Source organism: Odocoileus virginianus, chromosome 2 (assembly GCF_023699985.2).
Source record: "Odocoileus virginianus isolate 20LAN1187 ecotype Illinois chromosome 2, Ovbor_1.2, whole genome shotgun sequence".
Lineage (NCBI taxonomy): Eukaryota > Metazoa > Chordata > Mammalia > Artiodactyla > Cervidae > Odocoileus > Odocoileus virginianus.
This window is the reverse complement of record NC_069675.1, coordinates 41,129,161-41,144,873: the sequence shown is the minus strand read 5'-3', so window position 1 is coordinate 41,144,873 and position 15,713 is coordinate 41,129,161. Positions and strand designations below refer to the sequence as shown.

At 45.6% G+C, this 15,713-nt stretch overlaps 1 protein-coding gene across 17 annotated transcripts in view; it reads left to right on the top strand.

Moving 5' to 3' along the window:
- Positions 1-15,713, top strand: part of BCL11A (BCL11 transcription factor A) — a 98,895-nt gene that overhangs the window by 75,674 nt on the left and 7,508 nt on the right. For 4 of the 17 annotated variants that reach the window (XM_020909050.2, XM_070478665.1, XM_070478649.1 and 1 more), the window contains 2 exons: positions 7,398-7,499; positions 12,964-14,986. In XM_020909050.2, the coding sequence (XP_020764709.1) occupies positions 7,398-7,499; positions 12,964-14,984 (2,123 nt within the window). In that variant the 3' untranslated portion in view covers positions 14,985-14,986. The remainder of the gene's footprint in view (positions 1-7,397; positions 7,500-12,963; positions 14,987-15,713) is intronic. The other 13 variants (XM_020909051.2, XM_070478675.1, XM_020909053.2 and 10 more) reach the window with 7 other exon arrangements.

Sequence of the window (15,713 nt, the reverse complement as noted above, 5' to 3'; positions counted from 1 at the left end):
AGAGACCTTTCCCCTTGACATTTAGCCTGCCTTTGTGGGAAATTTCTTCCTGGTTCTCTCTGACCTTCAGTCTCTTTGGCTCAGGTCCCACCTAGGTTTCCTGCTTGAAACTCAAGACAGGTGAGCTTTGCAAGACTGTACACCAGGAGACTGGAAACCACCACCATCAGGCCTACACTCTGAGTCTTAAGAATTAGCCTGGGGGCCAGACCCAGCCCACACTGCCCTCATCCTGCCATCCTGGCCACCTTCTAGGATGGGCCGTAGTAGGTGTCTTACCTGTGCTCTTGATCTGGTCCCAAGGAGACTCAAGACTCGCTTGGGAGAAAAAACTCATTCATCTACTCCAGTCCTCTTTTTCTAAAGGTGAGAAAACTTAGGGCCAGTAAGGGGAAGTGCTTTACTCAAAGTCACATAGCTGGTGAATGGCAGAGTTGGGATTGAAGAGCTTAAATTCCTGATTTTGTTCTAGCGGTCTCTATAGAGGAATGAGCCCCTAACATCCTACAGGAAGAAAGGAATCTGGAGAGAGATTCAGGGTACCCATGAAGGAACCCATTGGGCAAGGCCTCTTTAAAAGTTGTTTCCAAATTCCCCCAAATAACCTGAAAAATAATCTTGGGTAGAGGCTAGTGCACGTACACACATGCATGCACACGTGCGTGCGTGTACACGTACACACACACTCTGCCTCACATCCCACCACACACAAACAGATTCCTCCATATAAGGACTCAGAGCGGGAGTAGGGTTACCCCCGCCCTCCCCAGGGCTTTGAAGAGAAGAAAGCAGGGAAATTTGGAAGGAAGGTCAAGCTGATGATTGAAGAGACACAGCAGTATAGGAAAATCTCCGCATTTCTTGCACAGTCGTTTGTTGAAAATGTGTCAGCAAGTACAAGCCCATCTGAAACTAGCAATGATACATCTGAAATAGATTATTTAAGCTGGGGAAGTGGTATTGCGAGGAAGAACATGGCTATCAGCACTTGTTTGGCTGACTCAGAGGAATAAAACACAGTGAATTCTGCCTTGGCAGACCACCCACCATTCATCAGGGGGAAAAACAATCAAGGTGAGGGGGATGGGGCAGGAACAAAACAGGACAGATGAACTTTCATAGTTTCACCAGCATCCACATGGCTGTAACCATTATTGTAAGAAAATGTGATGTTTGAAAATAAGTTGTGAAAGCTGAATCCTTCGCAAAAGTCCTGAGAGTTTACTTATTTAGATGACCATATCCTCTTTTGTCACCTGAGTGGGTTTGTCCATAATATGTTGAGTTAAATATACTACCTGTTGAGCCCTGTTTGGTCTGTGTATATCTTGAGCTTTGCTTCTCTCTGGGCATCCACACTTGCCTTTTCTTTTACCTAGAAAGTCCTTCCTCTTGACCTCCAGGTCTAGTCCCTAAGTTACCTCTTCCCCAGAGCCACTGTCCTATCTTCCAAAATTCCTTTGAATTTCCATTGCAGTTGATCTGTACCTGTCTTGTGACGCACTTTCTACTTTGGGGTGTAGTGATTCCTTTCCAGGTCTATCTTCTCTACTAGATGGAGTTTCCTGTAGGGAAGTCTGTGTCTGAGTTGTCTTTGCTTTGCCCACAGAGATAGCCCATTGCTTTGTGCATTATAGGCACTCAGTAAATAGTTGTTGAATGAATGTGTCAAAGAATGAATGAATGGAATTTATACTGGGTACACACATTTTGCATAGTGAGGTACACAGTTAAACAAAGGAAAAAAGAAAAACTGTCGTATAAGATGATTTGTCTTTTTATGCAGCTGCCCTTCCAGTCTCCTCGAGAAGTTCCATGATTCTAAGGGAAGAGCTTAAAATGTAATAAAAATTTATCTAATTCACGATCAAGTGAAAATACTTTGGGCCTAGAGCCAAAGAATATTATTGGAATGAACTTTTTTCAACACCCTAAATTTAACCAGCTGGAATTCTTTTTTTAAGTACCATCCTATTCAACCTTTTGAAATGAAGGATTTGCCTTTTAGTGGGAAATCTGCATTTCAACACAAAGATGGAACAACACAATGTCTTTGGCTTACTTATTCTTCTGAAAAGCAAGCTCTTTTTTTTTTTTTTTATGAATTATATGCTTTGCTTATGTTAAAGACACAGATTGCAGAAAATTCTGTTTAGGCCTGACAGATTGGTGGCTTGCATTTTTTGCATTTTTATAGATAAAGGGGCATGAAAGATGTCATCTCTTCTCCCCACTGATAGAGTGGATGCCTAGGGTGAGAACTCTTAACAGGTGAAATTAGTAACATGTTGTTTAGATAATCAAGGCTCTGAGATGATAGAATTGGTTTAAAAAAGGGTGGGGGAAAGAGTTTTTAAGTGAGTGATTGATGAGATTAAAGTCACTGGTGAAGTATCTAGGAATACAAGGACCATAAACAAGTTTCAGCAAAGGAATTCTATCAAGTGATGTCTGTAGAATTCTTGTTTGCTTTTGATGGTACAGAGCGTCACGAGTTGGTAAAATCTTAGCTAGTGAAAAAGCATAGTGATGGGAGACGCACTCACATAAATGCTCATTTCTAGAACAAAAGGGAATGCAATTTTGACAATATCAGAAGGTTAATTAAGAAGTCTGTGAGCAGTGATAAAGCTGGCACATTTTCAGACTGACACAACTCAAGACACAGGTATTGCTAATGTTTGCTCTGTAATATTATATTATACAAACTATAATATACATACTCTAGTGAGAGATGAGGGCTGGCATCTGTCCTAAAGAGGGTCAGGAGATAAAAGGACATTCAGTGGATTTACTTTCAGTTAGATAAAGAAGCCTCTATCCTAGACTAGCTGCACTGTCGTTATTTTTGTGATTTAGATGCAGTAATATTACTAGAACTAGAATGAGTTCATTCATGGAACTTTACAAACTTTCAGGATGCATTTTTAGTGTAGTCTGTAATTTGGCTGGCTATTGGCTGGGGATGGAGAAGAGACTTGAGAATGCTGGAGCTGGAAGGGACAGGTAGGGTCCTTTATTTTGGCCTGTCACCAATAGAGAGATTCTTCCTCATCATAGTGGACTGTCATCCATTCTTTTCATGAAGACCCAAGGTGAGTGGGAGGTCATATTTCACAGGGTGACCCTTCCTCTTGGGGCTAGCTCTACTCCTGTGCTTCATCTTGTTAGGAAAACAGCGAAATTATCTAGAAATGTGTGTTTAAGAAAAGAAATACATAGATGCACATATACATTTTAGCAAACAGCAAACATCCATACATGTATGTACTTCTCTAGAGAGGCCTGGGTTTTCAAATCTTGATAAAAGTCGGCACCTGGAGCAGTCATGCAGTGCTTTGGAAATGTTGCCTTGTGCTCGGCTGTTTCCACCCATTTGTACATCAGCAGGATTACTTGTTGATTGTTAGACGGTGATGTGGCTATATGACATACCCAGGGATTTGTTTTGGAAACCAATAGCAGGTCAATAGTAAAGGAATCTTTGAGATGTTCTTGAGGAAACCTAGAACTTGATTTAATGATCTTCAATTCTAGGGACGTCCTACCTGGCTTATAGCGCTTTCTGTCAAAAGTTGGTCCCGATGCACATAGAAATGTAAAGTGACCCATGCATAACACTCAGTCAAAACCATTCCCAATTCAGTGCAGATTTTTAATGAGACCTGAAAAAAATAAGAATCATTATTGGTTATTTAGCCATAAGGAACCATTGCAACCTAATAATGCATAAGGTCCCTGGGGAAGGAAACAGCAACCCACTCCAGTATTCTTGCCTGGGAAATCCCACGGACAGAGGAACCCAGTGGGCTACATTCCATGGAGTCCCAAAGAGTCAGATATGACTTAGTAACTAAACAATAACAACAACAAATGCATAAGGCATTTCCGAGGCTCTAAATGGAAATGCTGGGTCTGAAGAGACTTTTATGCAACAGAACAGGTTAAAGTGCCTTTCACCAGAGGAGTACAAGGCATATGAAAAGATTGACTCAGAAGAGGGCCACATATTTGCAAATCCAGAAAGGGAAACAGGAGTCCAGTGCTGGCTGCATTACACCATGCAGCGTGCCACAGCTGCACTCACAAACATTTCCACTTTTGTGGAAGCAGTGAGGACATCATCTGCCTGACAAAATCTTGTTTGGAAGTTACGCAAAGAGCGTTCCCTGTTTGAGTCTGGGCCTGTTGCTGATCAGTGAGGGAGGCTGGAACCTTGGACTCCACATGGAGGGATCCTTAGGAATTTCCCAAGCTTGCTCTGGTCCTAAAAGAGGTGAGTTCCAGACAACCTCATAGCCAGTGGATCTCTGCCAGGAGAACCTCAAAGCTTCCAGCTTCCATACCTCTCCTTACCCTAAGACAGTGCTTATGAAACTGGATTGTACATATTAATCCCTGGGAGTGCTTGCTAAACATAGGTTTTTGTATTCCACTCCACCCTCCCCATTAACCCAGTTTTTGATTTAGTAAGTCTAAGTAAGGGCCTGGGACTTCGCATTTCCAAACAAGCTCCCAGGTGATGCTGATGCTGGGCTTGGGTCTGCACTTTGAGAACCACTGCCCTGAGAGGACCACTGAAGAAATAAAGGGAGCAACAGGTAAACTGCCCACTTCTCTGCCAGCCAGCCGAGCCCACCTCCCCCTGGGGAGAATGAAAATGTGGGTGGGAGGAGAAGAGGCCTGGGGGGGGCAGAGCTGCTGGTTGAAGGTGATGCTTAGACGCATTAATCGTGAGACTCCACTCTGCCTAAACCGTGATGAAATAATTGAAAGCATCATAGCAAAAAGTTAAGCCCTAGGGAGGCTATTAACAATTTAGCATTTCCAGTTCCTATGGGGATGTTGATTCTGCTTACCAAAGAGAATGTGTTTAGAGACGTGTTTGGTGGGAGAGGCTGCAGAATCAGCTGGGGCTGCCAGTTGCCTTTCGTTTGTCACTCTTCGTGGGGGAAGAGAAATGCAAATATGAGTCTGTCTCACGAAGTCAGAAGCTTGTTTGGCTCATAGGAGAGGTTTTGTTTCTCTTCTATTGGCTGATTCTCAGGGGAAGCAGAGGTAGAGGATGACAACAGTGGGGGTGAGCCAAGACCCGCAGGAAGCAGATCAGGTGTTGTTTTCTAATTTTGAAACCAAGTCAGTTCATTCAGACTGTTCGAAAGGCCCACTCAACACCTCTGGGCTGGACTCTCCTCCAAGAGCGGTTATTCCTCCCATTGGTTCAAGAGAAAGCGATCCCTCCTCACTGGTACTTCTTGGGCAGTGCAGAACATGATGGGAACCACAAGAGGGAAGGAGAGAGATGGATATCCCAGAAAAGAGCCCTGGATGGACGGTTGGGAGACTTATTCTGATCTTCACTTTGTGGTTAACCATCAGTCTAGCTATGGGCCAGTAACTTCATTTCTCAAGGCCTCAGTTTCCCCATCTACAAAACAAAGGCATTAGACTTGATGATATCTAAGGTTTTTTACAATTCAGAAACCAAAACCAAATCATGGTGCCAGGTACTCAGAGACTTTCCTTGGTGAGACCACTTCACGCTGTGGCCTAGTGCTGTGGGGAACTGGGCCAGAAGCTTGGTTTGCTCTAGGCCAGTGGGTTAGTAGAGGAGTTTGCCAACAAGAGATGCATGCAATTGGTTAGGCCTGGACAAGGTTAACGGTTCTCCGGTTTCTTGCTGGAGGTCTAGTCGAGGCACCAAAGGGTTGCTTCCCAGAGTCAGGGGCGGGGAATATGAAATGAGACTCTACCCCCATGTGAACATCCTTGTTGTTCTTATGTTGGGGTCATAGTACCCAGTTGTCTGGGTCTCCTAAGAAACAGATTTCAGTCTTGGTGACAAACAAATTTATTCAATAGCTGAGGCAAGAACAAGTGCATAAATGCATTCTCAGATTTCTCATTGAAAAACGCTATGACTAAAGCTGTAGTTAATTTCACCCTCACCTCTCAATTCATGGAATGTAAGCAGTTGGATGAAGACATGCTTATTTTCTAAGTCCAGTCTTCTGCTCTTGCTGGTTCATTTTGTGGTATTTGTGTTTTTTGGGGGGATTCAGAAAGGAGGACTTGCCTCTGTAGATGGTCCTAGGCAGCCTCCCTGGGCAGGCCAGGTACCAACAGATTTAAGCGCTTCCACGAGCACCGCGCCATTGCTACCCACCAGGCTCCTCAGGAAAGGAAACCTTGTTGCCCTGGCTATTCTTGGCAGTGGGATCTGCAGAAGGACGTATTTTGCACTTGAGACCTGCTCTCCTAGACTATAGCAACAACTCTTCTAAGTGCTCTTCATATTAGGCTAATGGAAAACATACTCTGTTTACTCACCATCCAAGTCTGCTTTTCTTCTCTGCTGCGTCCCCCAATCACCTCAAACTCCAAGCCACTAGAGCACATGGAGTGCCCTGCTCCGCCCCTCTCCTCCACTCTGTCTCAAGCTTGACCTGTCCATGCTTGGTTAAGCTTGAGGTGGGCTTGCACAAGCTAGGAACTCACCATGTAAACCATACAATCCTCAGGTTGAACAAACCTGATATTTTTCTCACAAAAATCTCAGTGCTAGAAATGCTTCATTTATGGCTAGATTTGTGTTTATTAGTGTGAGCAGTCATTTTTCCTCACCAGGATGCAGCCCAGTGCAGTGGAATAGAGAAGGTGGGCCACTCTTTCTGGGTGCTGCTGTCTTTGGAATGCTGGTTGTCTCCTAGTCACTGAGTGGCAGGATTCCTTATCCTTAAGGTGAGGATTTGGCCGAATTACCTTAACCTCGGAAGTCTAGTCTTTACGTTGCTTTGTGCTATAAGAAGACATGTCCATATGAGATACTGCATGGATGGAATTCCAAGTCCTGAGATGCCCACGGTTCCCCTATCATTGAAGGTGCTAAATACAGCAGGGGAAGTGTAGGACAGGGAAGGCAGAGTGGAACTCTATTCCAGAAGGAAAGAGTCACAAATCCACTCATTTTCTGTTACCATATTGTTTTTCACTTGAGCTTGTCTATAAGTAAAGTAAATGTATGCATGTAAACCAGCCTTGCAGATAACCTCCCCATGTTACCAGCCTGCCAATCATACTAGCAATTTCCTTTTGCTGTTCACATATCTCTTTTAAGACAATAATCAGACTAACAAATGAACCAAAGAACACTCCTTCTCCTACCCCATACCTAAAACATCAACTCCCTTCCCTTTTGTCAAAAAGACCAAAATTAAAAACAGAACTGGGAAAGAAGTCACCACTGTTCATTTGATACAGGCCTTGGGCCTGTGCACTATCTGCAAGGCTGTTGTAATGATGTTAATCTATTTTAATGGAACTGAAATGTGATATCCTGTGGTTTACAATGCACATTGTTTATAGCTTTCATGCTTGATTTTGGGTTTCTTTCACAGATAAACTTCTGCACTGGAGGGGCCTCTCCTCCCCTCGTTCTGCACACGGAGCTCTAATCCCCACGCCTGGGATGAGTGCAGAATATGCCCCGCAGGGTATTTGTAAGTTGAGCATTATTTTCTTCTACAAATGTCCATGTGTGTAGAGATGAGAGTTGCTGGAAATTACCCTTACGTTTTAAGTACTGAAAGGAGTTACTTCCAAAATACCTTGGCATCTGCATATGTGTATCTCATTACTCACTTGGCACCTGACTCCCCCAGGTCATTCAGCCCCAGTGACTTTTTTCCTTCCCCCTTTTCTTTTTCTCCTTACTGGGGGCATGAGGCTGACAGCAGCTCCTCCCTGTCGGTCTCCTCCCAAGGGTCTTGTGTGGCTCCATGACTGGTGACTGCATAGGTCTATTCAGGGTCTATTTTATTGCTGGGCATTCACCTTCATGGCCTCATTTAGAGGACTTTGAATTTACTCCATGACATGTGTCTTTAGCAGAGCCCATTACCAGAAAGGACTCAGTTTAGAGTTACTGTAGAGGTATCCTCATGCATATTATATATGCGTGTGTTTTTAAACGTGGTATATTTTTATATATGCATGGTACATTACATATGTAATTTCTACTTGTTTTTTTCCTAGTTTCAGAGAAAAATGCCCAGCATTGTTGCTAAAATTCAAAGATACCACCCCCTACCCCCACTATCACTATCACTATCACAGTCCAGTTATTGGTTCAAGCCAACTTTTATAGTGGGGACCTTCTTGTGAAATTTAGATTTGTGTGTTTATAAAGATGTTTCTGAAAGATGTTGTTTTAAAAGGTAATACACTTTGCTTCCCTCTGTTGGAATACATGGTATGAGTCATGCATGGCTAAAAAGTCTGATGGGGAGAGGGTGAGGGCCTGGGCCTTGATTCTACCCCAAACACAAAAAAGTAGGCTCAAGAAGAAAAGAAATGTGCTGTCTAATTTGTATTTAAGGAAACCATTTTTATTTTGAAAGTAAATGAAAAAAATAAAGAGCCAGGAGTTGGGGCCTTCAAGGTGGCTGGTTTTCAGATAGGAGGTCAACTAGACCCAGTCTTCTTGTGAATGGTGTCTGCAGGGCAGGGCCTACAGCCTGAGAACAAACTGGAAGCTGGTTGTTTATTTTTATTAACTCCTAGGTAATTCTAGCTAACAAAGAGTTATTGTATGAAATTTCACAAGCCCTGAGGTCCTGAGGGCTGGGTGGTGCAGGGGTTAAAAGCACCTCCTCCCCCACACCGCCCCAACCTAGCTGGGTTGAAGCCTGGGTTAGGTCACTGATTGCAGAGAACTCAGGGGGTTGGACTCAAGGTGTCAAGTGCCTTCTTGCTGACGGGGTGGGGAGAGCTCTCCTCGTTCTGCTGGGGGTGCCTGTCTGGGGCCTGTCCTTGGCTGTGGGAGCAGAGCCCTGGGAGGGAAGGGAGGAGAAAAGAGTGGGGCATAGGGGAGGGTGGACTGGGGGCCCAGGGGCTGCTGCCTGGGAAACAGGCGCCTTCTCTCTCCCCGGCTTCATCCTCCTGAGGGCAGGGAGTTTGATCTGAGGGGGTGGGAAACTAGGAATCTTCTAGTTTGCTGGTGCCCACGCTGGCAGGGCCAGTTTAGGAGTGACCAGAATGAGGTATGTGGGAGTGGGTCGTAGGGATCCAGGAAGTCCTCGGGCAGAACTGATCCGCACCCCACTCCGCTTCCTTAACCATCTGCCCTAGGCTTTCAGAGCATTTAGCACTTATGCTGTGGCCTCCTGGCTGTGTGGACCATGGTCCAGGGCCTTAAAATCACCCACTTTTGCTTTCCTCTAACCGGGGTCTCCCCTTGGCCTGAGAAGGCCTGGATCCTGGATTCCACTCTTTCCTCCAAAAGCCCTTGTGGGTGTGTAATGTGCGGTTAGTCATCGTGTTAGGCAACTAGTCAAGCCTAGGAATAAAGAAGACTCACATTCATGTTGGACATGATAGTTTACAGAGAACTTTTATATACATTTGGCATTTGAGCCTCACAATTCTTTACGGTACTGTTTTTACACTCATTTTACAGACAGGGGCTTCCCTGGTGATCAAAGGGTAAAGGAATCTGCCTGCGATGCAGGAGACCCAGGTTCCATCCATGGGTTGGGAAGATCCCCTGGAGAAGGGAATGCCAACCCACTCCAGTATTCTTGCCTGGGAAATCCCATGGACAGAGGAGCCTGGCGGGCTACAGTCCATAGTCACAAAGAGTCAGACACGACTGAGCAACTAACACTACAGATAGGAAACCTAAGACTTGAAGAAATTAAATGACTGTCCTAGAGCCACCAGCCAGTAAATAGTAGAGCCAGAGTCCCTCATCAGAATTTGCTTTTCTAAATTATAACTGCTGAGCATTGGTGACAAACTGGAAATGGGGTCATTCCTTCCTATACAATAAAATGAAATAAAGTAAAAGCTGTAGGTGAGCTAATAGCTCATTTTAACCGTTGTGATACCTCAGAGTTCCTCTGCTCGAGGCCAGATCTCCGTTTATTGCTCTAAATCAAAACAATCCCCCTGAATGCCCAATGAGGCTCTCAAATTGAGAAGTTGATTTTCATCAGAGTAAATGAAGAATATTATTATATTTTACACGTCAATAAATCAATGTAGCCCTAATTTTGCCACGCAGGAAATCAATTCTGGTCTTTCTAAACCATCAAAGATGTTATGAACAAAGTAATTTCACAAATTATGGCAAGTAACACATTTATTGATGACTGCAGTTTAGGAATTTAGAGTCTGTGAGCACTGTAATATAATATGGTGCACTGGCATGAGCCGAGTGAAATACAGATTATATGGTGAGCCTGTGATGCATCATTCACTATTAGTGGACTGGTAATAATTACTAGTTTCAAAGCAGCTCTTTCCATGTAATCTTTAGTCTCAATCGTAACAGCCCTTCTCATTGACATTACGATTACACTAGCTGCCCTCATGATCTAGAATATCTAGTTGATGGGAATACTAAAATGCGGTAGCGAAAACTGTATGTTGTGTGCTCATTATAAGATAAAATGCCATTTTCTCTGACCTGATGTATGAGAGAGAGGGGAGGGTAAAAGCCCAGTGTTAACATACTGTAGCATGATCACATAACTGGCTCTGAAAACAAAATTTGAGAAAGCTCAGGGCAGCAAAATAAAATGGACTTTCCTCATTTAAGCCTTTTCAAAGAGACCCAGATGAGATCCTTAATGGAGTGCTATAGGTTTTGGAATTTATTCATGGTGCCTGCAAAACCAGCACTGCTAATTATAGGTCCAGTCCTGGGTTTCAATAGAATATTATAAGGTAAAATACGATTTAAAGGCATTGGTAGTGATGAAAGTGTTAAGGACTTGCTTCAGCTGACAAATCTCCTTTTTACTTACCCAATTCAGATTGTCAGGCTAAATGAATGATAATAACACAGAGTCCTAGAGAGGCAAAGGAGAAAGCCATAGAGGGTCACGGTAGTTGGAACCAGATAGTTTTTTCCTGCCTATTTAGGACCCAAGTCATTGTTCAACAACAACAAAAAATTTATGAAAATACTCTCAATGATGCTTTTTATTTCTCTTTGAAGCGAGGAGGCAAACAAAAATAGACAGATAATGTGATACTAATGTCAGCGTTTTCTTTCAAAATCTTTCTGCCTTTTTTTTTTTCTCCTTCCACATTAGGCAAATGTTTGAAACCTAATTTTGGTATCTTATCATCTAATCTTGTTAAAGAGATTTACCCAGGAGTGGGATATATTGAGTGAGATTATAAATGCATTGTAAAGTAAATTACAAGGTCAGGGCCGGGAGTCCACTATTCAGACAAGTGCTTGAGTGAGGCTGGCTTGTTTTGGAATACGAGTGTTTGGGGCTCCTGAGAAGATGCTGCCAGCTTCTCTTTCTGACTGGCTAAATGGAGGAATCATAATTGATTAATTGCTCATTCCCACTCTTTTAACTCCATGGTGAATTTTTCCCCTTTTCAAAAGTTAACTGACAAATACTATCTGTGGTCCTGTCTGAGTCTTTGTGACCCTATGAACTGTAGCCCGCCAGGCTCCTCTGTCCATGGGATTCTCCAGGCACGAATACTGGAGTGGGTTGCCGTGCTCTCCTCCAGGGGATCTTCCCATCCCTTAAAAGGGGGAACCTAAGAATATTTCCCGCTTGTGTTTTAAGTGTCTTTTCTTGAAATTCCTGGGAAGTTACTGATGTTTCTTATCCTAGTCCTCGGGCCACCAGCATCTGTGCCCTTCTAAACGCTGAGATTACTGGTAAACTGTTAGTGACTCCCTTGATTTATATGTTTTTTAATTTAGCTAGCTCCAAAAAAGAATGATTGGGAAGTCAAGCTGGCCCCTTCTTTGCCACGGCGGCATTTCCCACTCTCGGGTTCTTTTCAGCGAGAGAGAAATAATGTGACTTAAGCAGGGCCCCTCTCCAGACGGCTTGGCGACTGGCCAGAGAGTTGACTAGCTGAACTGTATCTTTCTGTTTCTTTCTCAACTGGAGCTGAGGCTCAGCCGAGGGCGCAGGATGTTGTATAATTTGGTTCACGTTGTTAGCCTCTCAAAATAATGAGGAGGAGGCCAGTGTAGCATTTCTCAGCCTGCTGCCCGTCATGGTGCTGGCTGCTTTAACTGTTCTTCAGTTCGGATGCCGTGTCTGCTTAAGTTGGCACCAGACACTCCTCCTAACTTCTCTAGACTTGCATTTGTTTGACTTGGGGGGACAACTCCTGAAGATTTGATACGGCCCATTGGTTAAGTCTGAATTAAATTTCTCTTTTGAGATTTTTTTGCAGCATCCCTTGAGATAAACATGGGAATCCCCACGGGGTGTTATGGAACCAGAATTAGGACTCACTGCCCCTCACACAGGCTGGGATGTGAGATGTTACTAGTCTCTCTTCAACGTAATTATTTCACAAGGACCTTCTCATGTTTAACAATATCAACAACTAGTGTGTTTCAGGCAAAGATTAAAAGCATTTCTAGGGCCATAGAGAATTGTAATGAGTTAACCTGCTCTTTTTTGATATCTCCATGAAATGATTGCCTATTTACAAAGTTTACCTGCCACCCAGGGGGTTTTAGGAAGCAGGAGAGTTTCCCTTAGGTCACCTTGTCCAAGTTCCTCACTTCATGGAGGAGGAAACAGAAACACAGAGATGAAATGGCTTGCCCCAAAAAACACAGTTGGTGAAAGATTGGAAAATTCGGAAGATAGTTGTTGAACTTCCCTAGAATGTAGGAATCCTCATCCTCGAGCTTGGATTGGTCTAGGTTTTTCTTCTTTAAAGACTGGATTTAAAATGCTTAGCACTCAGTCAAATGGCAGGAAGACTGCTTTGACAGAAATTTGTTGGGCACCAATCCCCAGATGTACCAGCCCAATCTAGGCACAGGGGATAGGATCAGTGAGGGCTTAGGCCTTGGGGTTGACAGCTGGGGGCAGGGAAGGCTGGAGGTGGAACATAAATAAGCAATTGCTGATGCCCTCCTCGGTGATTAAACATTGATGTTGGTGTTGTATTATTTTGCAGGTAAAGATGAGCCCAGCAGCTACACATGTACAACTTGCAAACAGCCATTCACCAGTGCATGGTTTCTCTTGCAACACGCACAGAACACTCATGGATTAAGAATCTACTTAGAAAGCGAACACGGAAGTCCCCTGACCCCGCGGGTTGGTATCCCTTCAGGACTAGGTGCAGAATGTCCTTCCCAGCCACCTCTCCATGGGATTCATATTGCAGACAATAACCCCTTTAACCTGCTAAGAATACCAGGATCAGTATCCAGAGAGGCTTCCGGCCTGGCAGAAGGGCGCTTTCCACCCACTCCCCCCCTGTTTAGTCCACCACCGAGACATCACTTGGACCCCCACCGCATAGAGCGCCTGGGGGCGGAAGAGATGGCCCTGGCCACCCATCACCCGAGTGCCTTTGACAGGGTGCTGCGGTTGAATCCAATGGCTATGGAGCCTCCCGCCATGGATTTCTCTAGGAGACTTAGAGAGCTGGCAGGGAACACGTCTAGCCCACCGCTGTCCCCCGGCCGGCCCAGCCCTATGCAAAGGTTACTGCAACCATTCCAGCCAGGTAGCAAGCCGCCCTTCCTGGCGACGCCCCCCCTCCCTCCTCTGCAATCCGCCCCTCCTCCCTCCCAGCCCCCGGTCAAGTCCAAGTCGTGTGAGTTCTGCGGCAAGACGTTCAAATTTCAGAGCAACCTGGTGGTGCACCGGCGCAGCCACACGGGCGAGAAGCCCTACAAGTGCAACCTGTGCGACCACGCGTGCACGCAGGCCAGCAAGCTGAAGCGCCACATGAAGACGCACATGCACAAGTCGTCCCCCATGACGGTCAAGTCGGACGACGGCCTCTCCACCGCCAGCTCCCCGGAACCGGGCACCAGCGACCTGGTGGGCAGCGCCAGCAGCGCGCTCAAGTCCGTGGTGGCCAAGTTCAAGAGCGAGAACGACCCCAACCTGATCCCGGAGAACGGGGACGAGGAGGACGAGGAGGACGACGAGGAAGAGGAGGAAGAGGAGGAAGAGGAGGAGGAGGAGCTGACGGAGAGCGAGAGGGTGGACTACGGCTTCGGGCTGAGCCTGGAGGCGGCGCGCCACCACGAGAACAGCTCGCGGGGCGCGGTGGTGGGCGTGGGCGACGAGGGCCGCCCCCTGCCGGACGTCATGCAGGGCATGGTGCTCAGCTCCATGCAGCACTTCAGCGAGGCCTTCCACCAGGTCCTGGGCGAGAAGCATAAACGCGGCCACCTGGCCGAGGCCGAGGGCCACAGGGACACTTGCGACGAAGACTCGGTGGCCGGCGAGTCGGACCGCATAGACGATGGCACTGTTAACGGCCGCGGCTGCTCCCCGGGTGAGTCGGCCTCGGGGGGTCTGTCCAAAAAGCTGCTGCTGGGCAGCCCCAGCTCGCTGAGCCCCTTCTCCAAGCGCATCAAGCTCGAGAAGGAGTTCGACCTGCCTCCCGCCGCGATGCCCAACACGGAGAACGTGTACTCGCAGTGGCTCGCCGGCTACGCAGCCTCCAGGCAGCTCAAAGATCCCTTCCTGAGCTTCGGAGACTCCAGACAATCGCCTTTCGCCTCCTCGTCGGAGCACTCCTCGGAGAACGGGAGCTTGCGCTTCTCCACGCCGCCCGGGGAGCTGGACGGAGGGATCTCGGGGCGCAGCGGCACGGGAAGTGGAGGGAGCACGCCCCATATTAGTGGTCCGGGCCCGGGCAGGCCCAGCTCAAAAGAGGGCAGACGCAGCGACACTTGTGAGTACTGTGGGAAAGTCTTCAAGAACTGTAGCAATCTCACTGTCCACAGGAGAAGCCACACGGGCGAAAGGCCTTATAAGTGCGAGCTGTGCAACTATGCCTGCGCCCAGAGTAGCAAGCTCACCAGGCACATGAAAACGCATGGCCAGGTGGGGAAGGACGTTTACAAATGTGAAATTTGTAAGATGCCTTTTAGCGTGTACAGTACTCTGGAGAAACACATGAAAAAATGGCACAGTGATCGAGTGTTGAATAATGATATAAAAACTGAATAGAGGTATATGAACACCCCCTCCCTCACTCCCACCTGCCACCTCCTTTTTTCACCACTCCCCGCCCCCCCTTCCCCATCGCCCTCCAGCCCCACAACCTGTAGGATTTTTTTCTAGTCCCATGTGATTTAAACAAACAAACAAACAGAAGTAACGGAAGCTAAGAAAATGAGAGTGCTTGTCACCAGCACACCTGTTTTTTTTTTTTTCTTCTTCTTTTTTTCTTTTTCTTTTTTTCCTTTATGTTCTCACCGTTTGAATGCATGATCTGTATGGGGCAATACTATTGCATTTTACGCAAACTTTGAGCCTTTCTCTTGTGCAATAATTTACATGTTGTGTATGTTTTTTTTTTTTTTCTTTTTTAAACTTAGACAGCATGTATGGTATGTTACGGCTATTTTAAATTGTCCCCGATTCGTTGCTGAGAAAACACCGTTGCTGTTTCCAGTTCCGTTCTGAGAGAAAAAGAGAGAGAGAGAGAAAAGACCATGCTGCATACATTCTGTAATACATATCATGTACAGTTTTCTTTTATAACGTGAGGAGGAAAAACAGTCTTTGGATTAACCCTCTATAGACAGAATAGATGGCACTGAAAGAAAATCTCTACACGGTAAATGTCTGTCTCTAAAGGGTTAAATATTATCAATTGGAGAGGAAGAAAAGGCCTTGAATTGACAAATTAACAGAAAAAAAGTTTATTCTCTCATTTGGTTTTAAAATATGAGT